General features: G+C 40.7%; 1 protein-coding gene across 1 annotated transcript in view; it reads left to right on the top strand.

Moving 5' to 3' along the window:
• LOC118823276 (baculoviral IAP repeat-containing protein 6-like) overlaps nt 1–24,817 on the top strand; it is an 81,715-nt gene extending 56,898 nt beyond the window's left edge. The window contains exons 9-11 of the mRNA XM_036592754.1: nt 1,005–1,193; nt 21,227–21,361; nt 23,842–24,817. Of these exons, the coding sequence (XP_036448647.1) occupies nt 1,005–1,193; nt 21,227–21,361; nt 23,842–24,021 (504 nt within the window). The 3' untranslated portion in view covers nt 24,022–24,817. The remainder of the gene's footprint in view (nt 1–1,004; nt 1,194–21,226; nt 21,362–23,841) is intronic.
• The last annotated feature ends 977 nt before the right edge of the window (nt 24,818–25,794 follow it).

The following is a 25,794-nucleotide window of genomic DNA, read 5'->3' as shown; positions in this document are numbered from 1 at the left end:
TATTTAAACAATGGGAGAAATTGTGGTTTAAAACATGTTGGTTTAAAACTCTCAACTGATAGACTTATGTCCGTGAGTCGGATATAAAAATACATATTTGGAATTTGTTATCATGCATACAGTCTTGTTTTACATAAAGAAAACTGCTTTACATTGAGATGTTTTTGTCATTTATTCATTTTCTAGCAGACGTACAGTAAAGATGACTTCTAAGGGTTAAGATGTCAAAAATAAACTCTCCATATTTACACATTTTTCATAAAGACTTACTACCCACTTACTGCACAGACCACCATGTATACACCTCTTTACCTCTCTCTCAGCACCCAATGATCGTCCCTGTCTCACCCCTCTTCCTTCTCTCTCTCTCTCTCTCTCTCTCTCTCTCATATATTGATTTATGTACATACGTTCTACCGTCCTCCTGCCACTCCCCATGGGCTTTGTCCTGTAGTTCTGCCAGCAGTTCATAGAGACGTCTCCATTGATTACCGCTCCAGTTAGTGTCCGGCTGGCCAAATCAATACATGGAAATCGGCCACTGGACAGAACAGAACATGGCCATAAGGTCATAGAGGAAGAGGCAAACTGATCTCCAGTTCAAACACAGGAATGGTTTAATATTGTTTGTTTATCAGCAGTGTTACTAAACTCTGTCAAGCTCCCTGCTCTCTATGAGGGGTTTGGACAGCGCAGATTTTAGCTAGCCTCATCAGTTTCATTCAGCTGGAATCCCCTGATACAGTAAGATTCTTGTTGTTGTAGGGAATTGAATTGATTTTCCTGAATTAACCTTGATGTAACTGACCCAAAAACGAGGAGATTTATTAGAGGAGGTACTCATGTTTGACTGAAAATGTTCTACTATTATGAATTCATTTCTCTTCCATGACCAACACACACTCCCTTTCTGTCCCATATAACTTCATTTCTTTCTGTTGCTGTCTTGCTCTGTCTCTGTTTTGTAATCCACTGACATTTACATAATCTGTCTCTGTGTGTAGGTGCTGGTGTCAGTGCAGTCACTGATCCTGGTGGCCGAGCCGTACTTTAATGAGCCGGGTTATGAGCGCTCGCGCGGCACACCCAGCGGCACCCAGAGCTCCAGGGAGTACGACGGAAACATCCGGCAAGCCACTGTCAAATGGGCCATGCTGGAGCAGATCCGCAACCCTTCACCCTGCTTTAAAGAGGTACATACACACCAACAGCCTCATCGCCTGCACTTCCACTTAGTTTTAAGGAAGTTTGAAAAGAAATAATTCAGTAAAAATGTAATTTTTTCCCACCGGAGCTGTGAAGCTAATGTTGCTAAGTAATAGAAGTTTATACCTGATCACTGGGGAAAAGAAAAAGAGACTAGCCTAGTTTTGCTGGGCTGTCTTCGGCTGCATGGAGTTTGTGTGGCATTTGTGTTTCACGTGTTTACAGTCCAAATATACCCTTACATTTTGATAGCAGTGGCATTTCTGCCTGAACGGGGGGTGAAGTTCTCTGTCACATTATGCTGTGCAATTTGCATCCTGTGTTGGCCAAAGAAATCTGTGTTTTCTGTGGATTTGTTTGGTGATTCTATCCTAGTTAGGTCTAAATTAGCTGACTAGGTATATGTTTTATGCCCACGGTAACTCAAAAATATACATAAAGTCAAACAAATTTACCGTTTTCTATGAAGAGTAAAAAAAATATGAACAAAAACAGACTCATTCTCTAGCTGCTAGCCTGTATCCTAATATTGCCAGCCTTATAGCTTCTGACCTTCTTAAGTTACATGATAGTGATGATTCAGTTGGGCGATAATGAAAATACTATTCCAGTTTGTGTTTTGGTGCACTTGGTGGTCTTGTAGTGGCGCTTGGAGAAAAACATTGCTAAATACACTGCAAGGCAAGAATTCACAACCAACTCAGCCCGAGCTCAACCGAACATACAGTACTCTCCACTGTGATAGTGCACCTGTTATAGGATGAGATTTTGTGGTTGTTTTGTATTATGTGGTTAAATGAAAGCGTTTTCTGCTTTCTTTCATTATTTGTGTGTTAGCCCTAATACAACCTCGCTTCTTTCAAGCAGGTGTATAGTACCTCCAGCAGTTTATCTCAGCAATGCTTGTGCATGCATAATTTCAACAATGGGTGTCGGTCAGTCAGTCAGTGACTCAGTAAGAGCAGTGACTCTTGTAGGCAGTATGGAGAAAATTCAGGCTTCAGGATGTCTCCTGCTTCTGTTTTCACTAAGCAAAGTAGGTATAAACTTATTTTTAGCTACGTTACCCCCATTACTCAAGTGCAATCGACTGAATTTAGAAAAAAATACATTGAGGAAAGCAGTCAGTTGAAGTGTTTCCCACCCAATCAATCATTTTAAAGGGGTCAGCTTTACAAAAAAAAGTGTATTCACATCTATACGCACAAAGTTGCAAACATGCTGTCCTCTGATCCATTTTAAGAGCTCTGCTTTGAATCGTTGTACATTTATAAATGTGCCCACACTCACCCAGCCTTTCCAGCTTTCAAACACACACTCACACAGTTAGGTGAGAGCCGTCAGATATTCAGGTATATTGGAGTTGTCATCCGAACAAGTTCTTTTCACTTACCATGTCAGGAGTGAGCGTACGTAGCGGCTGTTTGAAATAAAATCTCATACCCACTCACACACTCACGTCTACCTGACAGCAACCGGAGTTAATGTTCCTGTCTCTGTTCACTTCATATTCGCTGATGTCAAAATTACATAGAAGTGGCTCCAAAAAGTATTTGAACACTTGTGTCATTGGTTGTGTTAGGAAACAAAATCAAGTGCCATTTCTTTTCGACGGACCATTCAAGGACTAATTTTCTTTTTGGCAAAGTATTCTTTCAAACAGCGGCTGATGTGGTTCAGATCATTATCGTTTGGGGAGTTTCTTTGCAGACGTCTGCACGTTTACATCCAAAATACAGTTGTACGCTTCTGAGTTGAGGATCCCAGCAGTGAAGACCAGATCGCTTACACCAGGGGTGTCCCAGCTTTTTTTTAAAGAGGGCCAGATTGTACTGTGTTAAAATGCCTGAGGGCGACATATTATTCACAAACGATTCAAAATATTAAGTTTTTAGAATGTTGTGAATAGAAACTGAGCTTTCCGTGAGCTACCGTGTTTCCTATCACTGTATAAAAGATGCACAAGGCCTCTTTTATTTTCATTAGTATAATTTTGATTTTCGCATTTGCGAACGTTGAGCTGGACTTTCTGAGCCTGTTGTGTGACATTAATACATAAAAACGCAAGGCATGATCTTAAAAACTCCTGCTTTTAAAATGATTTTGTGTTTTACAGAGTTGCAGCAGCGCACGCACACCGTATTTTAGCCTGTTTTTTGTCTTACTCAGTAAAATTACCTCCACTTAAACTTTTCTTTCATTGTCAGAACATTCATGCATTGAAATGCTTGTGGTGAGGCTCAGGGAATGACTCTGCAGAAAGTAAACAAAGTAAAAATAAAAATACAAGAAAATGCTGAAACTGAAATATATTAAATATACACAAAATAATGTGCATTTGTTACCATAATGCTTTTCTCCCTCAGTTTGCAGTGGTGTCAAGTTACAGTTTCAACAAGCCTTTCATTATTGAAAAACTCTCAATCTGATGGAGAGAATTAAACTCTACAGCGTTGGTCCCGTCTTTAGGAGATCGCGAGTTCAATCCCTGGTGACGCTACAGCCGTCCATAGCCGGGAGACCCAGAGAGCACAGCTGGCCTCACTCTCTGGGTGGGTAGGATGGCCCCGCCTCTCCCCATCACTCAGTGCGATGCTAGGCTGACGTAACAGAACTGGGGGTTGGCGCTTTTCTCAAACAACTTTTAAACAAATATTAGAATGCAGTTTGGATAGCAAGCTTGCTAGTTAGCACATAGCTTACTTACATGATGTTTTGGTATGTTATCTGAAGCCGTCTCAAATCTGACAGGTTCAGTGCAGATTGCAGCTAATAATGAGACTCAGCTAAAACTCTCTACTAATGACTCGAGACTCGAACTCGCATCCCAGAGACTCCGACTCACATGAAGTGGCCCCAGTTGTTTGTACATCAGCACACAGTTCTATTAGTGTGGCTTAATTTTCATAGCCGTGTTTCCATTCCAGAATTTCCAATTCCAGTGGAAATGCATGACAACCCTAAACCCTGTAATATTCCTAGACGCCTGCCTGGTGTGTCGTTGGAACCAGAGCCAGAGCCATTATAGCCAGAGCACAGAAATGAGAGTGATTTGTGTGCCACACAGATTAGGAAATAGTTCTGCGTGTGGGAGCGTACTACACCCAATATGCTTTCCCCCAATCTTTGCGCCACCCCGATTCAGCCGTAACGACACCGGGACCGTCTCTCATTAGCCCTGCAGGGAGATGGGCCGTGAGACTGTCGCTTTAGAGCCGAGCCTTTGCCCACCATCGCTCGTTAATCACTCGCCGTATCCTTCCCTGCCACCTTCCCCAGCGGGCGCTCCCGACACGGGCACTCTTCCTCAGTGCCATCTCCTGAGGACGTGCGGCTAATAAGGATTTCTCACTGTCTGCATCAGGGCACGCCATCCGGGAGTGGATTGCGAATCCGCCTGGCACATCGTATCCATGCCAACGTGGGAGGACAGTAATAAGAGTGATATATTATCTTTGTGCCATCCAGAGGGCACATTAGATCTAGTGCTCTCCTTGTTGCCATGCCAACCCCAGCCTCGGTCTGGAATAGCTAAGCTCCGGTGGCATCGTGGGCTGGAGAAGACAGCAGGGCTCACGGGCGTAATAAGAAGAATTAAAGGTACCATAAGGAGTATTTTTAGTGTTTGGCTCACATGCCAAACATTACTGATCTGCCGCTTATGACACGGGCTGTCAGGGAAAGGAAGGAGAAGAGTCCTCTCGCCCTGAAAACTGCAGCAAACTGCGACTTTTTGGTTTTATTTTAAATTCTGAAGTTTCAGAGCGTAATTACGCGTGGACAGAACGATGCTGACCTGCTCGGGCTGTATCAGTCATCAAAACAGGTGTACTGTGTTATAACTTTAGATCAAAGTCAGTAAATAATGACCATGGTGTAATCTTTTCAGAGAGTTAAGTTGTGGCCTCTGCCGACCGTCCACTATGACGAATGTGAAAGACTTCGCTCTTAAAGAGAGTTCAGAAGGAAATGAGACTCAGACTTACACAGGACTTTCACAATAGTGTCTGGCTGCACTCTCAGCCAGATGCACTCTCAGCCCCAGTGATGTCATATGCATATGCACTCTCTGCCACAGTGGCAGAAGCAGCCCAACGGCACGGTAACTTTCGGCTGCTGCTTCTTAGCGACATCGTCGCTTAATTCATTTTTCATCCATAACACGGCGAGAGACGTACATTTAACGTACCTCCCTGTTGAAAAAGATCATAGAAACCATAAAAAGTGTCTGTTGGTTCCTGGTGGTTTTCAGTAGTCGCTAATGGTTTTCTGTGTGTTCCTGATGGGTTGATATCACAGTGTAAAGGATTCTGGTTGTTTAATCAGGTGTTTTGACTGATTCCACATACATTTGATCGTTTCCTAATGGCCTCTAATGGCAACCATCAAGCCAATTCCTGTTAGGAAGCAAAACCATCAGGTTTTATTCCTAACGGCCCTGCAAACACAGTGACGTTGTGACAGCGTACTACTGTTTTGGTGCCCACAGCGTCGTCTGCTTGGTGCTCTGTACATTGTCACAACGTTGAAATGTCAGCGTTGTCTGACCACTTTCTAGGAGGTTGGGACGACGTTGACAAGACAGCAAAAGTAATCGATACTATGACTGTATGATGTCACAACCCCCTAGAATCCTTAATGAGGTCTATTTTAATCAGTATTACAGTTTTTAATAACCGATTCTGATCGTCCTCAGCCTGGCTTTCACGAGTTTCAGTAGCCTTTTTTGTTTTTTCTGCGAATAAACCCAACATTCGTGTCTTATCGTCGGTTTTATTTTGTAAGTTTCCATATTTAATTACCTTATTATCAGTAAGGCAACATTAATATACATTCAGTGTAGCTCTTGTTGCCCAGCAGTACGTGTTTCACTGTTTTTCCTCATAAAACCGACAAAAACACTGTGGTGGCAGAGCAGCATTGACGTCATCAACAGGATGGTGGTGCATGTCAGGCTGAGAGTGCATGTCTGCAGACAGACCTTCTCGACTTTCACCACCCAGATTAACATGTTGCAAAGGAAAGGTAACCAGTTGACCATAGTTGGGAATTAAGGGAACCAGCACAGTTTGGTAATTGTCCTGCTGTAGCGCACCATCTACACCCGGTAATTGGCTGATGAGTGAAATCAGGAGTGCTTGAGCAGGAAAATCGCCAAACTGTGCAGAAATCCAGCCATCCAAGACTGGAGTTCACCACCCCTGCCCTACCGGAATTCCTATTTTTCCTTGCAAATCTTCCTTTCCCATTCAAGTGAATTGGCTGCTCTGCCAGGCAGTTGTATTCACAGCTTCAGAAGTCTAAAATGAAACATCATACAAGCGTGGTATGCCGGTGTTTGTTGCCCTGTTTGTAAAATAAATGGGTCACCAAAATGTAAATAAAGCATTTCCTTTTGGCTTTTTAATGTAAAAGGTTGTAGAAAATAAAATAAAAATCAGAGTAACTGATAAAGGGTAATGCTTTTTTTTGTTGGAGGGTGCTCAATTGTTTAAATGTATTTTCCTATATAATTACATAAACTAACAGAACACAGGAGAGAGAGCGGCTGTGGTTTGGTTTCAGGTACAAGCTCAAGGCAGGTTCTGTAAGTCATCACAGTCGTGATGTTATGTGGTATAAGACGTGATGTTGAGTGTTGTAACTCAAAGAAGCCCTAAACATTATAGCAAATGTGTTTAATATTGGCAACTCCTTCCACCAAACAAAGTAGTAGCCTTTTATGCTGCTGAAAGAGCCATAAAACTGTCGCGATCTCGGATTCAGCTCAGATTTTATTGTTATTATATGTACAGATGTTATTGGTCAGGTGTCAGTCTGTGAAGCAATTTACAGCCCATCTTGTTTGCTAATTGATATTCTGTTCATTTCTGTCTAATTATAGTGTTTTAGGTGTTCTGCCATCACAGCTGCTGACTGAAAAGCTCGCTTAGGAGCCGCAACAGGTTGAGAATTTGTTGTAGGCTTGCTGTCAACCTGTCAGATTCTCTTCTGCAGAATCTGACCCAATGGGCTGCACATCAGATATTGCCTAGTATTCTAAAGTATTCATTATCTGTTTTTGTACAGGCTAGCTTTCACATAGCTGCAGCGTAAAGCGATATGATATAAAGACTTCGATTGTTACCACGAACAACCGCATGGGTCGCCTCTCAACCAATCAGGGCTGGGTTATATAAGTGCAATGTAAATATAAAACTCATCGCCTAATTATAAACACATTTATATAACAGTTCAGACAACACAATCTGGGCTGGGTTTCCCGAAAGCATCATGGAACAAGGATTTTTCTTAAAAGGTAGAGCGAGCATCACACTGAACACTCTCTCTACTAGTTGATGATCTTAACACTGAGGTGCTTTTGGGAAACCCAGCCCAGATTATGCTGTCTTAACTAACTGTTTTATAATTAGGCAATGAGTTTTATATTTAAATTGTATTTATGTTCTATAATTCTGCATTTCTGACTTTTTCTGCTTGTTTTGAGGCCAAAAACAGGGCAGAAATGTAAAGGATATTTTTTTTTCTTTTTGCAAAAAAACAAACTTTTCATCAAATTCAAATTATAGTAAAATAACTTCATTTCTGTTTCTGATCTCAAATGTCTCTGCTTATTCCAGTGAACTACAAGTGAGAGATTAATATAAAACTGCGTTGTGTTTATCGTTAGCGATAATTGACCTCTAAAAGTTAAACTCTGACTCAGGTCACTGCTGGTGAAATCTATTGCTTTGCTTCACTGATTTAAGAAGAGATTAGTTGAGCGGTGTTCGGAGCTGCAGCATATAGATCCCTGTGTGGCATCTGCATTCAGGTGGTGTTCTCTGTGTTTAGCAGCTAAGAGACGGAGCGAGAGGAACCTGCTGTGACGTCAGTTGGCAGCAGGGATATGGAACACGAGTTTATCAGACAGACACAAGCGCAGCAGAATTAGAAACAGCCTCTGCCTCACTCCACTGCATGCACTCATTCACGCACGTTGTTTATAATAAAAGGTTTTAGCCTGAAACGCCCACACAGATACTACCACACAAGAAATGCAATAGACAGCAGACCACAGAGGCGTCCCACAGAGGCTCCGGATATCTTTCTCATGCGCAAGCACACACACTCACGCACACGGAGTAATAAACGGCGGGTTATTGACGTCAGAGTGGGGAGTGAAACGGCCCGTCGGTTCCTGAGCTGAGAAGGACACCTCTTACTCTCTCGCTCTCACACAGACAAATGAAAATTCAATTCCGCTGAGTTTTTGGCCTTTAGCCTCAACAAGAACGTGCACAGACATACCGTGGAGATGGAATCTCATAGCAGTGTACCTCTGAGATGACAGTAGGAGTAGTAATAGAGAGTTAATGCTGAAATCTGAAATAAATGGTGAAATAGACTACAGTGTTGCTCCTGGATCTGTTTTCAGGCCAGGTGGTCGACCCTTCAGTTACCAGTCAATGCACTGTACAGCTTTTCCATGTTTAGCTTATTCTCCAGGGTATATTTTGGTTTGTTCATCTGAATTTACATCACCAAATCGTAAGGTAAATTATTCAGTAACTACATGAAATAAATGTAACTTTTTATTAATATTTATTTATTTATTATTTTTAATAAATAAATTAACAGAACATGTGTTTTATGATCACACATATTGCTATATTCTTACAATTTACTGCTGAAAGCCAAAAATCTGAGACGCTCTTTGTATTATTTTATAAAAATAATTTTTACAGAGCAGATCACTGAAGAGACGCCGTCTGTTTATAGTTTATAGCCCAGATTTGTTGAAAAATGGGTCGACTTTCAGTAAAAAAAAAAAAATTGTAAGTTCAGCTTCTTTTATTATAAGGGTTTAAAATTAGATCACCCATCTATTTGACTGGAAAGAAGACAGTTACAGCTCTCATACGACCCCCACCTTTAGAATGTAGCTTATGAAATATGAAAGTTATGAAGAATATGACGAAGTGCGTTTTGGAACCACCGGTGGTCTCAAGGAGTTGAAGAGGTTAACATTCTCTCCACACATGCTTTCAAGAATTGTGATTTCACTGGACATGGTGCACAGCCAACAGTGGCTGGAAGCCATGTAAACGCTGCCATGTTGATAGTACTACTGGTGTTTCTGCTTGTGTGCAGGGCAAGTTTTTAATCCGAAACGTGTTTTGAACATGCTGTGTTTCTAATAGCGTGTTTTTGTTGAAGTTCTCAAGTTGATGTTTATGAACGAGTACGCCTGGATTTCAATTGCGACCATTCACCACCTATTTTTCCTGAAAATGAACGTCCAATTTATTCCACCACCACAGTCAGCACGAAAAGTTTGGAAAATTAACCAAATTTGAAGTCGGGAAAATGAACCTAATAATACAGAGTTTGTGAGCTGAGTGATGATGAGTTAGACCAATCTGAAGCAATCAAACACACAAGGGCTGTGACATCACGACCACAACTAATGTGTTAACTGCAGTTCTGTATTCAAGTCTCTGGGCCTTCATTTATAGAAAATGAATTATTGTCTTATCGCAGTCACAATATTGGTGAGAAAAATTGCTATAAAACACTTCTCCCAAATCATTCAGCCCTATATATATCGCTGCTGTCGGAACAAAACTTTATCTCCATTTTGTCAGTTTTTGACATAATTTGAAATAAATTACTTGGGAAAATGTCTGGTTCCATTGACTTACTTTAAAAGTAAAGTAGTTTTTTTTCCTTCTCCTTTAAAGTTACCATTTTGGAGATACAAGGTTTTGTTCTGACAACAGCGAGGTGTGTATATATATATATATATATATATATAGATATATATATATATAGGGAGAGAGAGAGGGAGAGAGAGAGGGTGTGTATATAAATACCTGAGTGTTTTTAAACCTAATTTCTATCTACAGTATCTCCGGTATACTGTCTGGCACCTGCTGCTATTAAAAGTCTGTTTTGAGACATTGAGTTTGAGGCACACAGGTGAAAATTACCCATGATAATCGACCACACCATACAAATTACACAGCCCATTTTTCTTTTTCTTAACATTTCCTGCTGTAATATAGAGGTCTGTGGGAGCCCCCTTAAAAGGTAATATGCACACGCATGTGTGTTCAACCGTGCATTCGTGTGTCTGTCCCTCTGAGGGCAAACAGAGCTCTGAATACCATTAAAGTTGACTTGTACTGCAAAAGCCTGATGGGAAAATATTAAGAGGTACATCCTGCCTGACCACTCACCTGTGAATGTGTGAGAGAGAGAGAGAGAGAGAGAGAGAGATAACCTTTTTGTGTTTGAGCGAGAGAGACAAATGGAAAGAAAATGATCCAGATGGAGAATCCGAGAGAGAGGGGAAGGGATGTGACCTGGGTTTCGCTCCTGTCAGAGTAGCTGTGCTTCCATACAGCGTTCAGATCCCTGAGCCAGCAAGCATCGTGCCACAGCTGCCCGGGTTTCCATAGCAACACTGGCAAGGCCATCGATCACACATGCACCCTCTTCTTATTTGACCCCCCCCAACGCATGATCGCAGCGCTGCTTGTATTTGTAAGTCAAAGAATAATAGCAAGGCGTATAACAGCATGTTATTACACGTGTCATCAAATTGTTTTTGGATTTGTGATAGAAAATCAGCTGGAGTTTCATTTGGGTTCAGTGGCAGCACAACAAGAATATTTTAGTTTATTGAAAACATTTCTTTGAAGAAAAAAATGCATTTTGAGTTGTACCTGGTGATAGTTAACTGAGTAACCGCTGTAATATCCCCGAGTGACGTAAAAACTAATTTACCGCCAGTTTAAAAACCTGTCGGTCATTTATTGATTTATTCACACAAACCAAATGAAAACACTAGTATAGCCATACATGCACATACACTTGTCCTACTTTAATATCACTTTTATTGTACCTAACAGATGTAATTGTTGTAGAAACGCGGTCGGTGCTGCAGGCAGATATTATACCTGTACATAAAGCCGCCTGTATTGTATGGGGGTACATTTAAGGACCCTCAGACCTCAGATGGTGACGCTTGTGTGACATTCGCAGTTCCCTTCTTTATTACCAGATTAATTACAGACATGTGGCCAGGTGAAAGTGACCGTACACTAAGCATATTTTTTACCCAACTGCGCTTTATGTTCTTTTATTTCACAAAGCTTCAGCTCACTCTGTTTGCTTCTGTGTCCACTTTAGACCAAGAGACCATCTCAAAAGATGGCTGTGTTTACATGCAAAGATTTTTGCCAATCTGACCGAATACAATCCGATCATAGATTAAGACTGAGGTGTTTATGCTCAACTCTACTCAACAGTCTGATGGAAAATCTCTGTTTACATGCTCACTACAAGAAATCCAATCCAAAATGGCGCGCATGTGTTGAGTACCACTTAGAGTAAACGTTACCATGACAACGAGCATCACGTGAAGTCCAGTCAGAGTGAGATGAGCAGCAGTGAGCAGCGCTTGTGTTTTTAATTGCTTTAAAATGATGTCAGACTCAGGAAAACGTCCTTCACATGTCCTTATTAAAGAAGGCTGAGAGGAAGACGTCGTGTTCTGAGACTCATAAGCTGGACGTCCGTCCCACCGCCGTCTTTTAAAGATCAGAGCATAAACTTCGTCTCCTCTGCAGACCAGTTTCTGCTCCGCCATGTTGAACAGTATAAACTCGCTATGACGCGGCGAACATGATCAGAACGTACTTAAACTTTCCGATAGGGAATGTAATCAGATACAGGAGTTTACATGGAAATTATTCTTCTGTTTAACAGATTATTTCTGGGATTACCCAGCTTGATCAACCGGATGGAGACTGTATTCTGAATGGCCTCAATCAGACTAGACTATTCCGATTGAAGTGTATACATGGACATGTTCTATTCCGATTGAGCTATTAGTCAGAGTATTAACGGATTATTAGGCTACATGTAAACGTGGCTACTGTTACTTAAATAAGAGGAAACAGTTACCAGAACAGTCAGAATGTTGCCTCGGCTACTGTACTGTAATAACCAGGTCAGTGGGAACCACCTATAAAGATATTAGGGCTGAAACTATAAACTACTAGAAATTTTGAATATTCTATCCAGTACTGTCTTGAATATTACAGAGTGCTTTATTTATTTGTGGGGGGTCACAGTATGTTTTTTCCCCCACCCTTCCTTACACCAGCCTTTAAAACTGTTGGCTTAGGTTAGAAATTACCTAGCATGTACGTATGGGTTTATAAAAGCAGTGAAAGTGTTTATGCTTCAAATACGTTCACCTTTTATAATTATTAGTAAACAGGTTTCCATTTTTTTGATTGTTTGTTGTAGTGATAAAACAGGGGTGCACAACTCCGGTCCTGGAGGGTCGGTGTCCAGCAAAGTCTGGAGGTTTCCCAACTCAAATACACTCACTTAACCTGGCAATTAACAGATAAATATAACCAGGTGTGTTTGAGTAGGTAACTACTCAACTACGATCAGAGTTGTGCATCCCTGTGCTAATAGATAGCAATACAAGTGTGAGTGTGTACCTGCACCAGGCATTCTCACGGTGTGATATATATGGCTGAGGATGCGCTTGGAAGGCAGCTGATGTGTCAGTGGGCTGTTTTTATCTATAGCAAAGCCTTAGACAGGATGAGTAAAAGTACTAAAAAAAGACGGAGTGGAGGGAGTGAATGAAATTCAGACAAACAGAAAAAAGATGGAGACGGAAAGAAAGAAAAGTGGTGATTCAGCCTTTGCCCTGTGGATGGGAGATGGATGTGTTCTCTGTTTGTGTGAGAGAGAAAGAGATCAGGGTTCAGTACTCATCCTCTCTCGCCCCTGGTCTTTATTACCTTAAAGGTCACTAAGTTTGTTAGTGGCTCTTTATTAGACTGTATGCCCACTGATGTGTTGACTATAAGTCGAGAGTGTGTATGTGCTCCTCTCTGAAGACAAACACAAATGTAGGTAGTTCTTATTTGTTTTTGTGGAAGTTCTATTGTTTTTTAAACGCGCTCTGTGTGCTGTAGGTGTGACGGTCGGCATCTCATATTGGAAGTCCTGCTCAGCTGGGTTTCCTTTCTGAAACCTGACTGATGATTTCTCATAAGCGATAATAATCATTAGGTTAGAAATCCATTAATGGTATATCGGGCCTTTGCTGGAGCAAGAATTTCTGCTGCATGAGGCACTGCGAGCTGCAGTAAAGTCATCGTTTAAAAGCAAGAAATCTCAGAAATCTCTTTTCACAGAAACACAGCTGTTGTAGTTGTTACTTGTAGCCTGCACTGTATGCATTTTCAAAAGAGCACCATCTCTATTCTGGGACGTTGTGTCTGAAATAGCACACATGAAACACATGAATGTGGTTAAAGTGCAGAACGACAGCTTTAATTTGAGGGTATGAACGTCCAGGTCGAGTGAACCATGTACCGTGTAAGAATTAGAGCCTTTTTTGAATGCAGCGATTGGAAAATTGGCTCGCTCTGTGCCTTTGCATCATTAGTCGGTGCTCAAGAGAGCTACAGGATTCTAGCTGTGGCTTTTATATCTGAGGCCTGTTGTTGTTGTCTGTCAACATGAGGATGAAAGATGTGTCAGTGCCAAAAAAAGCAGCCTGTCGTGAGTCTGGAAGACCAGTATCTATTAATCCATGAATCTATTTATAACCCATGCTATGCCCGATACACCAGTTCCAGCACAATACACACCATGTTGGTGTCACTGCTGTCGCCTATCTGGTCAGTGGCGCTCCTTCGTTGGCGTACTTTTGCAGTCGAAGAAACGGTAGATATAAGCTAGATATTTCCATTAAACTGGTGTTGCATCGTTTTGTATGTGGGCTAGAAAAATAACTCTAGGATACGAAAGACTTTTTCACCGCCCTGCCAAGAGATCTGGGTCTGTAGATGTCTACTAGGCACGTCAGATTGACTGGCCGAGTCAATCACTGGCCTGACCCACTGAGCAACTGTTTCACTTACTGAAGGCAGAAAGCCTGTGAAACAAGCTGGAACTGAAAATTGCTGTATTACAGGCCTGGCAGAGCATCACTGAAAAAGATACCCAGGGGTCTGGTGCTGCCTGTGGGTCGCAGTTCTACACAGTCATTAATTGCAAAGTGTTTGCAGTTATTTAAAATGTGCTGCTATGTATGAAAAGGGCTGTAATTGCTATGCACTTCGCCTATATAAATGTAGATGCCCTCTAATTAATTATTGAATTTCAAATCCAATGTGCTGGAGTACAGAACCAAAACAAAATTTATATATATATATATATATATTTTTTATTAACTACACTTTGAACTCATTACACAATTTCATATGAAATCAGATCAGTGGGCTGGTATAAACATAATAGGCCTAAGACTCAAAGACGACCGGCAAGTGACTAATGCAGAGAAAATGTGCAAATAAAGGGAATGCATTTGCAGTAAAAGGGAGTTTCTACGATTTTTCAAACTTTCGGCATAGTTAAACGGATAATATGTGAACAGTGTGATTCAGAGTGGTTTAATGTGAAATGCTCCATTATAGAGAGTCTGAGTTGTTGATGTTGATGATGGGAACCAGACATCTGAAGAGTTTAATGCCTCTAAGGCAGGGGTGTCAAACTCAACCAGTAAAAGGGCCATTATTTAAAAATCTGAGGGTCGGAGGAAAAAAAAAGTATTTCATTTTTAGTGAATGTTGTGCTGTAACCCGAACCGGCCACTGTTTATTCAAAATAAGACCTCGAAACATTACATGGACACTTGATATATTCAAAATTGAAATGTCCCCAGGTGCTCGGTTGTTTAAACCTGCTTGAACTAGACACCTGGCATCCTTTCTTTGCTGCAAGTTCATTAATTCTTGTGCTCAGTTTTTGAGCTGCTGAGCTAATATTAGGTGTTCATATTGGCTGAAATGCAGCTTGTGTGTTTGGTGATATGACTGGTGTGGAATTGTGTAGAATTGAGGTGTAATCGCTGTCCCTTAGACTGTTGTTTGGGTAAGAGGGTGAGAGCGCACGTCATGTTGCAGTGCATGCTGGGGACTGTAGTGCAGCGCATTGTGAAACAGGCTAATATTAAAATATCTAATCTGGCCCAAAGGCCTTGTGTTTGGCACATGGGCTCTAAGGGCTCCCTCACAAAGATGTTCCATGAAATGGTACTAAATACGCTGCCTGATGTCTGAGACACTGTTTTATGATGGGTTTGAGAAAATTTTGGCTTACGACGTATTTTTAAAAACTCATTCATGGTGGAGAGTCACATGCAGGGTGTTATAAGGAGAAAATCACCAAAGAAAACTTAGGTTTTCAGGTTTATCTATATTTTATCATAATCAACATTACACATCTCTGTTGTCGGAAGAAAACCTCGTATCTCCAAAAGGGTAACTTTACAGGAGAAGGAAAAAACCTTCTTTACTTTTAATGCAAGTCAATGGAACCAGACGTTTTGCTAAGTAATTTTAGGTCATTTCTTTTGATCCATTCGTCACGAAATTTACACACAATGTAAAGAGCAACAGGCATTTTCGAATTATGTCAAAAACTGAAAAACAACCAAAATCGAGATACAAGGTTTTCTTCTGACAGCAGCGATACAAAAATTCAGAAGACACTTGTAGGTACCCTGGCCATTTTGAACAGTACATAAAATGGCCATGTTTGTGTTGTAGACATTGTGTTTCCCTGTTAATGAATTAGCAGAGAGATTTATGTTAAGAATGATCGGACGTCGTTTTGAATGAATGGTCTTTCCTCATTGCGTTAGGCATGTACGGACTAATTTAATGTTTAGTGTCACGATGTTTTGATTGCTTGCGAGTGCATGCATGCATGGCGATGTGTGTCCAACGCACACGGTAAAGGTCATTTGTCAAGCCGTCTTAATCTGATTACACGTGTTTGTGTGTGCGGTGTGTGTTCAGTGACTCTGAGATGTTTACACACTTGCTCTCCACGTCCCCTGTGTGATGGATGCTCATGCCAAATACCAAAAGTCACACACAATGAGACGCTGAGGGGTTATTCTCCCTGCTACGTCTCTCCTCTCTTTCTTTCTCACACGCACGCCATCAGCTTTTCTCTGCATTAACGTCTCCTCACGTAATCAGTGTGATGTCAGGTCGCTTGACCTTCTCCCATCTCTCTCTCACTTTCAGCCTTTATATCCTCAGCTGCAGTGAGCTACTACTCAGTGCTTAGTGTTTCCGTTTTACCGTTATTTGGCTCAAGTCCATTTTTTAGCCATCCTGTAGATACCCCAGCATTTTGAACTGGTTGCCTGAAGCTTAGGCTCAGAGAAAAACCTAGAAGCCAAAAGTGACCCTGAACCTGGACGTGTAAATCCTCTGTCACTGTCAGAGTCAATGTCATCCAACAAGCCAAAGCAAAGCTTTTCGTCGGCTGTATTAAACTGCGGTACACATTCGCAGTAGATTTGGCTGTATCTCTGTGTATGTTCTTGACCTGGTGTTGGCCTCTGTGGCTAGTTTAAAGCAATAGTGCAAAATCAGATTTACACAATTTCCGTATTACCCCAAATGTAGTCAATCATCCAGCATGTTTGATGTCCAGGTTTTGCACTGGAGGTACTGGTTCAGGGGTCTTTTCTCCTGCAGTGTGATATTGAATATAGATTCTGTACTTGATTATAAAACAAGGTGTTTTTTTATTATAGTATCTTTGGCCAAGAAATATGATTTGACTTTTGTGGTCAAATCCTCAGGTTCCATTTGTTGATTTCTGGTTGTCCCGGGATACAACAGTGCTTCCAATAGAGCAACTGACATACAACTTAAATCAGAAAATGTACTGGCAAATATAGCAGCTGTTAATATCTTACCCTGAGGGAAGGTCCTAAACAATCTCATTTTTTCCTTGTGCTTTATTCTGTCATGTCCATTGGTAATTATGAGTAAGTGTGTCCAAAGGTAACCATACCTGTAAAACTGATTTTGCAAATAAAATGTCAATTTTAAATATTCATGCTTAGACTAAAATACTGGGCATCTCAGGTAGCTAATGTTTGTTTCTACCCCCCTTTCTTTACCTAATGTGAACCTGATGTTATCTGGCTAACAAGCAACTAGTAAAATCTTAATAGCTATGTTACTTTAGTTTGTCACAGATTTGTATTGTATCGTCATTGTGTATTTTAAAACTATTGAATTACTGCTGTTACGCAAAAACCATGTATCTCTTTTATTACCTAAAGACGTAAATAAATCGTACAAAATTACTTGCAGAAAATTGGCTACATTAACTTCTTTTGCAAGTAAAATCTTTTTGTGCTGTAAATTTAGTTTTTGGAGTTGTATTATATGATGTATTTTGAACAAGACCCAATGTTTATTTTACTAAGCTTTTAACCAAACGTCTTACAACGTCAGCGGCTGTCTTTGCAGAGTGAGTAGCACCAGAGACCTTCCCCCTACGTCTTTTTTTGGCTGACAACTCACGAGGTTGAGCCGAATGTTACACTTTTCTACCATGTTAAACAGCAGAGGGTTGCCATATCCTCTTACATTAGGTTGGAAAGTTTCTAGTCAAGGCAGCTCTGGATTAGAGCAGCAACTCCCCCAGTTACAGCACTGCTCTCTGCTATTACAGTACATTGTGAATTTGGAGACATGTTGATGTGCTGAATAATGAAGAATGAATGAAAAAAGCTATGAATGATTTGAAGTAATGATGTACGTTTATTTAAGGGGGCTAAATAACATTTAAGGAGAGCTGAACTCTCCTAAAACTAGCCTAGCCACGCCCCTGACAGGCCTAATGTAGCTAACAAGTAAAGAAAGCTTATGTAGCCCAGTTAGCGTCATAAAAGCTAGACGCCTAAATCATTGCACACTTTCCTCACACTGCATCAAGCACTCTGCACTGATATATATATATATATATATATATATATATATACACACACACAACCCCATTTCCAAAAAGTTCCAAAAAAGTTGGGACGCTGTGCAGAATGTAAATAAAAATAGAATGTAATGATATGAAAATCATGTAAACCATATTTTTAAAGCAAAACACTTACTTTAATTACTGACCTCTTGCCAATTAACCACCAGGTGTTTTTTAGCATTTCGTAACTTTACCAGCCTTTTTGTTGCCCCTGTCCAAACTTTTTTGGAACGTGTTTTTGGCATCAAATTTAAAATGGGCATATACTTAAAACAGAAAGAAAGAAAGAAAGAAAACAATACAATTTTAGTTTCAACATTTGATTTGTTGTCTTTATTCTATTTTCAATTAAATATAGGGTTTAAATGATTTGCACTTCACTGCATTTTGTTTTTATTTACATTTTCCAGAGCGTCCCAACTTTTTTTGGAAAGGGGTGTGTGTGTGTGTGTGTGTGTGTGTGTGTGTGTGTGTGTGTGTGTGTGTGTGTGTGTGTGTGTATGGACAAAAGTGTGTCGCAGCTAAAAAACAGTAGAGCAGCCTGGATTTGTCTGTATCTGTTCTTTTTTTTTTGTCATACAGTGTGAAACAATATTCGCAAGTCTGTTTGCCTGAACACCTCGTGAGGTTTAAGGTAAATCTGTGAAGGGGAGGAATTGTGAAAATGTAATTCTTTAAATAGCGCAAACTCATCTGATGAAAATGAGTGAAAGGAAAGTGACTGTTCTGACATTTCTGCCTCCGCATAGTAGCTGTTGCCTTGCCTGAGAGACGGCTGGTAGGAGGCAGAGTTGTAGCTGGATTACATCATGGTACAGTAGGTAGTGAGAGTGAGTTAATCAGCTCGGGGCAGAGCGGCTCTGATCGTTGCTGAGAAGTCAATTGTCTTTGTTCTGTTTCATAGATATGCATTTTTATTAGCCTCTAGATTATTTGGACAGGAGTCTGGAGTATTGTTAGGGTGCTTCACTTCCTCTCTGTGGCTCAGTGCACGAATGCAGGTCTGAACGGTTTTAGAAGTTTTACTCCGTTTATGTTCTACTGTATTGAGTTTGGGTTCCAGAGTTTTGTCATTCTCTTCGCTGCAGAATTACGACTCTGTGCAGAACCTGGATATCTTGGACCCCCTGTTCAACATACTGCAGCTTTAGCACTCAATCAATCAGTCAATCAACCTTTATTTAAACTCAGAGTACACCGAGGGAGACCCTCATTTACAGTGTAGCCGAGCCAATCCAGAAATCAGGGATTGAAAAAATCAAAACACGTCAAATGCTAAAATAAAAAAATAGTAAATGTAATAGTAAAAAAAACAAATCAGTTCAGAATAAACTATTAAAATTGCAACAATATAATGACAATAAATAACAGATCAAACAGGGATAGAATAAATAAAAACATGGTTAATGAAACATAAAGGAATAGAAGCTGTAAACAGCTTCATCTACAACAACTTGCAGCTAAGAAGTAAAAGTTGATAAAAAAATAAAAAAAATACATAAATAAGAAAAACAAGTGATACAAAAACATATTAAATGTTAACTGAAGGTGAACAGTTGCAGGCTGAGTGGTTAAAGACCAAGACTTAAACGTTTAAAATGTTCATGTGACACCAGCGAGCAGAGCTTCAGAGTTTCCTGTAATGAGTTCCTCGCTGGTGCTCTGTAGCTAAAAGCGAATTTTCCTTCTCAAAAAGAAGTCGGAGAACAGAGTGGAAAAATGTGTACTAGAGGTTCCGTTATGGGGAACATGTGGGCCAGACCCAGTGTGATCGACTGTACTCGAGAAACACAAGCACCTAAAGCCTCAGTCGCTCTAGATTTTAGCAGTTCTCCTTACAAAATATGTGTAACCAGGGACCAGAAAATCAGCAAATAAATAGAGATAAAAAGCGCAGAAAGCAGTTTAACAGTGACTCGGCGTTTCAGCTGTGGCTAAAGATGTTAGCTGGTTGCTGGTAAGTTAGCTGTAAGTTAGTTAGGTAGTTAGAAGGATTCATTCAGCATTATCTACATTCAAGGCTCGTGTGCTGACAGTCCATGAAGCAAATCTGCGTGTCAGAGTCACCAAAGTTTTGCGCACAAATTTAGTTTTTTCACAACTCCTGACTGCAGCAATTTCAATGAATGCAATTCTGCATGTGAAATTTCACTGGTTCTTAACTCTGTATTGACGGTTTGGAGTTGTGCGCTTTGGGATTTGGCTCCAGGGGTCCTTCTAACCGCAGGGCTCAGAGACCAGCGTTCTAAAGCTCCAGCTGCTCTCCCAGGCAGAGGCTCCATAATGTGGGTAAAATGAAGACTTGCATCATATACACCCCTCAGCATGCAGGGTGTGTTGAGTGGGAGAGTGAAACTGACGTATAAAAGCAATGGAACATACACCGGTCAGCCGTAACATTATGACCACCTCCTTGTTTCTACGCTCATTGTCCATTTTATCAGCTCCACTTACTATATAGGTGCACTTTGTAGTTCTACAGTTACAGACTGTAGTCCATCTGTTTCTCTGATACTTTGTTAGCCCCCTTTTACCCTGTTCTTCAGAGGTCAGGACCCCCATGGACCCTCACAGAGCAGGTACTATTTGGGTGGTGGATCATTCTCAGCACTGCAGTAACACTGACGTGGTGGTGGTGTGTTAGTGTGTGTTGCGCTGGTCTGAGTGGATCAGACACAGCAGTGCTGCTGGAGTTTTTAAACACTTCAGTGTCACTGCTGGACTGAGAATAGTCCACCAACCAAAAATATCCAGCCAACAGCTGGATAAAAGGGGGCTAACAAAGTATCAGAGAAACAGATGGACTACAGTCTGTAACTGTAGAACTACAAAGTGCACCTATATAGTAAGTGGAGCTGATAAAATGGACAATGAGTGTGGAATGGTCTACGCTCATTGGAGGTGGTCATAATGTTATGCCTGACCAGTGTAATTGTAACCTGACAATAATAATGATAATATGCCTTCTTCTGTTCCTATCAGCCATTGGTTTTGTCTGTGCAACTAGCTTGTTCTTCGTTTATGGTGGAGTGTATTGCAGTCTGTCAGAATAAGACATGAACGTTATAAAGTGCGTTTTTTGTAGGTTTTAAATGTAACGTGTGCTGCACAGGTTAAAATGTGTTTAAATGAATGATGTGTTTGTCTGCAGGTGATCCACAAGCACTTCTACCTGAAGCGAGCGGAGATCATGGCTCAGTGTGAAGAGTGGATCTCTGACATCCAGCAGTACAGCAGCGACAAGAGAGTGGGACGCACCATGTCACACCATGCAGCGGCACTCAAGGTAACACTATTGCCTAATAGAGACGCTCGCCCCAGCAGTGTCAGTCAGTCAGTTAATCAGCCAAGAAGAGTTTGATTCGTTAATCTCATATAATCTCAAACAGACTTGCTTGTACAGTTTCTGGTACTGGACTGTTCCTAAGTTTGGAATCAGTGTTTTGAATGATATAAAATCAGCTTTGTTGCAGATAAATATAAAAGTGATTCTATTAAGATGCTACTGCTCCACAACTTTTAGGCTGCGTTCACACAGCAGGTAAAAATGGCCCAAATCTGATTTTCTCACCAAATCCAATTTCACATTATCTTTTAAATGTGATCTGTATGAGACATCAGTCTGAACAGATCAGCTCCTAAACTGAGCCGCATGTGCAAAAGAACAGAGCTTCACGCGGCTCATCCAGAGGTCAACAGTCACGACTGCCAGCGAACGCCAGTCGCTCCCGGAGGATCAGCTTCATCTTCACCAGCATCACAGGAGCCATCATGAAGCTTCACTGACCGACAGCTGGACTTATCACCCAGAATGTGTTCGAGCTGTAAAAAGAGCGCGGTCACTTCTTTGGTTCTCGGATTCTTTAAACTCAGACTTGTAACTGTTCTGACGCTGCAGCCTCGTTCTCCTCCGGCCGCGTTTGGACATTTCTTTCAGAATCTTTTCGAACACTGAGCAGTTGTGATCAGTGCCTTCTAATTTTTTGATACAGAAACATCAGGCTAAATGTTTTGAGTCTCAGCAGCACAAAATTATGCCGAATGTGGAGTTGGATTGACATAAAAGTCACATTTTGATCTGGCTGTTCAGACTGAGTCGCTTTGCTGCAGATCGGATACGTATCGGATTTCAGTACCACATATGAAAGTGTCTCAAATCGGAACTGAAAGTGTCAGATTCAGTGTCTTTTTGCTGTGTGAAGATCTGTGTGAAATATGGAGAAAAAGATCAGATTTGGGCCACTTTTACCTGCTGTGTAAACAAAGCCTTAGATTCTTCCAGAATGACTAACAGAGCTGTAGATGATTCTATGATTGAGAAAGTTCTGCAACATTGAGAACAAAGTTAGACTTAAATTACGTCCAGAATGCCTCGTTTTTGAAAAATCAAATCTTGAGGCAGGTAACTTATCAAGAAAGTTTTATGACAGGATATTATTGTTATTATTATTGTTATTATTGTTGTTATTATTATTATTATTATTATTATTATTGCATAATTTAACTTCTTGGTGTTCCTAAAAATGCCTCCTAGTGCCCAGCTTATAGTATTATACTGCACAAGTTACTACTGAATGAAAAAAAAAACAGTAATTATTAATAGGAAATGTGATTCCAGTCTTCTCAAAACCGACGAAAGTGTGGGTGAAATGTAGCCGCTGAAGTTACTGTGACTGTGTTTTTATAGAATTTGCTTTAGTGCCAAACTAAAGAAGCAGACAGGTTTGACTCCATTTGTAAAAGCATATTGTGTCCGATTTTTAGACTTTTTCAGTTCCACTTTAACCCCTTAAATAGCCAACTACACGTTTAACTACACACGTCTATAACTCGGCTGGTTTGCATTGAAGCCCCTGTAGTTACTGAATAATAAGCCTTAATATGGACTAAACCTGGGTTTTTAAGGGGTTAATTGCCATTAAAGCAGTTTTTTCGTACTGCCGAAGGTAGGCAAACACTTAGGGACCCCAGGAGCCAGGGGACCCCATATAATTACAAATGAGAGATATACATGCACTGTAAGCTAAGAAATACCAGAATGCCTGTTAATTGCTATCATAGCAGGTTTTTTAAGCTCTGTCGAAGGTAAATTCCCCATTAAAACACAAATTATATGGCACCTATAACAAAGGATAGGGTGCACCCCCCAAATTCTCAGATCAAAGAATCAGATCAAATCTAACCTGTACACATTTACCAACTGGATCTGGGTCTGATTAACCCCTTAAAATCCCAAGCGTGTTACATGCTGAGACTTATTTAGTAACTACAGGGCCTTCAGTACAAACTGGCTGAGCTGTTCGTCTGTTATAGAAGTGTGTGAAGAACCTTTGGGCCGGCTGGCGCTCTGGCCATTCAAAGGGGTTAAGATAAGACTACCTTTATAAAGGGTTCATGAAGGGTTTAAAATGAGTTATCGGTTAATTGACTTAACGGTTATTAATTAGGACATAATGACCTCAAAAGTGAGTACTCTTGCCCGGAGCGGTGGGCAGCCCTATCCACAGCGCCCAGGGAGCGGTTGGGGGTTAGGTGTCTTGCTCAAGGGCACTTCAGTCACATACTGTCGGCTCAGGGGTTCGAACCGGCCAACCCATGACTGCCCCCATGTGTTATAACTGTTTCTAAGTGATTTCTAAAGTGTTTATGACCCAACTAATCACCATGTACAAACTAATTTGAAACCGTTCATAAACCTTTTATAAGGTAGTTTAATTTTAAATTGGTACCTTTTTTTCTAACCCATGTGTTTTTGTGTTTATGCAGAGGCACACAGCCCAGCTGAGGGAGGAGCTTCTGAAGCTGCCCTGTCCAGAAGGCCTGGAGCCAGACGGGGAGGAGTTTTCGGAGAAGAGCGCCGCCCTCCTGGTGAAGGAGCTGCCCGATCAGGAGGCGGAGAAACAGAGCGACAGTCCGGACGCCCACTGCAGCGACGGGCAGCTATGAGCCTCCGCCACTGTCCGAAAAAACTTCCCCTAGCCATGCCTCCACACGACTATCCGCTCACATCAAATAGACTTGACGGCTTCAGTGACGAAGCTGCCATTTTGTCAATATTTGTATGTAAAAAAAAAAATCAAATTATGTAATAGTATAAAAAGAGAGGACGAAAAAAAAAACTACACAAAATACGACAAAAAACAGAACCGCATACAAAAAAAAGCCAGAAAGGAGGCGAAACTCCTGAACTATGCTACCCTTACGGAGAAAAAAACAGTGGACAGAAAACACGACGATCTTTTATTTACCTGTAAAAGAGTGTAAACCTTTTGTGCTTTTTTTCCAATTGTGAAATAACCACTGATTGCTATGTTATTAAACTTGTTTATGTATACATAATTACAGAGGAAATCACAGTATATATGAGGGAACTGCCTTTAGAGAAGAATGTTTACTGAATGTTTTCTTTTTTTTTTCCTTTTTCTTTTTTTTCCTGACTGTTAGCGCGAGGACAGTTGTAACGAAGAATATATTGGTCGTTCTTTAAGGAAACTATTTAAGAGCAAACCCACACACGTGTATTCTCTCCGGATTTGAGGAAGCCTCTGGTTGCCCGATGACATTTGCTTCTTTGATTTCTACAAAACTCCTGTAAACTTCAATAAAGGCTGCAATGGAGATTCTTAATCGCTATGGTTCCTGGATGCTGTTGTACAGGCTGTTTAAATCATACTTTTTTTTTTTTTTGCCTCTCACTAATTTTAAAATGCAAGTTTAATAAATGCAACCTGTTTTACTTTGATCAGATACATAAATTAATGTGGTTCTGCGTGTGAAGCGTGAATGGGGGGTGTGTGTACGTGTGCAAACCTTCATCTGCTGCTTTGCTGCCCTTTTTGTTGGCCCTCTCATCTTCTTCTCGCTGTTTATCTCTCCCTCTAATGAATACTCATTAATATTAATGAAGCTGTGCACTAATCATCAAATAATTACACCCTCCCTCCCCCAATAAAAAGCTCATTATTTCTGGTCTTGTAAAGACATTAACGTTGTAACATTCAAATGACTTTTTATTAAACTGATCTTGTTCCGTTTTATGTATAACGTGTCACAGGATAACAGGATCAGCCCCTCGTAATCAGGGCTGTTTATCAGCTTATACAGGCTTTTAGAACCTGAGATGTTGCTCTCTGTCTGGGGGGAGTCTGAACATGCAGGCATGACCAACAGTTTTTTTAAGGTGCTTGTAGTTCTTTAACCTCTTATGCCGTTGGTATATTTTGGCTTTTCCATCTGAATTTACATGACCAACTCTAAGGCAAATTATTCAGTAACTGCACGACTTTTTATTTTATTTATTTTTTGTAAAAGTTAAATTACAGTAAATGTGTTTTATGATCTACACATATCGCTATATGCTTACAATGTACTGCTGAAAGCCAAAAATCTGAGACGCTCTTTGTATTATTTTATAAAAATAATTTTTACAGAGCAGATCACTGAAGAGACGCCGTCTGTTTATAGTTTATAGCTCAGATTTGTGGAAAACTGGGTCGGAAAAAGTTCAGCTTCTTTTATTATAAGGGTTTAAAATCACATCACCCATCTATTTGACTGGAAAGAAGACAGTTACAGCTCTCATACGACCCCCACCTTTAGAATGTAGCTTATGAAATATGAAAGTTATGAAGAATATGACGAAGTGCATTTTGGAACCACCGGTGGTCTCAAGGAGTTTAAAAGGCTAAACTGCTCCACTGACCATCATCTCTGTTCTCG

Source organism: Colossoma macropomum, unplaced genomic scaffold, assembly GCF_904425465.1.
Source record: "Colossoma macropomum unplaced genomic scaffold, Colossoma_macropomum, whole genome shotgun sequence".
NCBI classification, from domain to species: Eukaryota; Metazoa; Chordata; class Actinopteri; order Characiformes; family Serrasalmidae; genus Colossoma; species Colossoma macropomum.
Note: the sequence above shows the minus strand (reverse complement) of the source record. Positions and strands in the feature narration are given on the sequence as shown.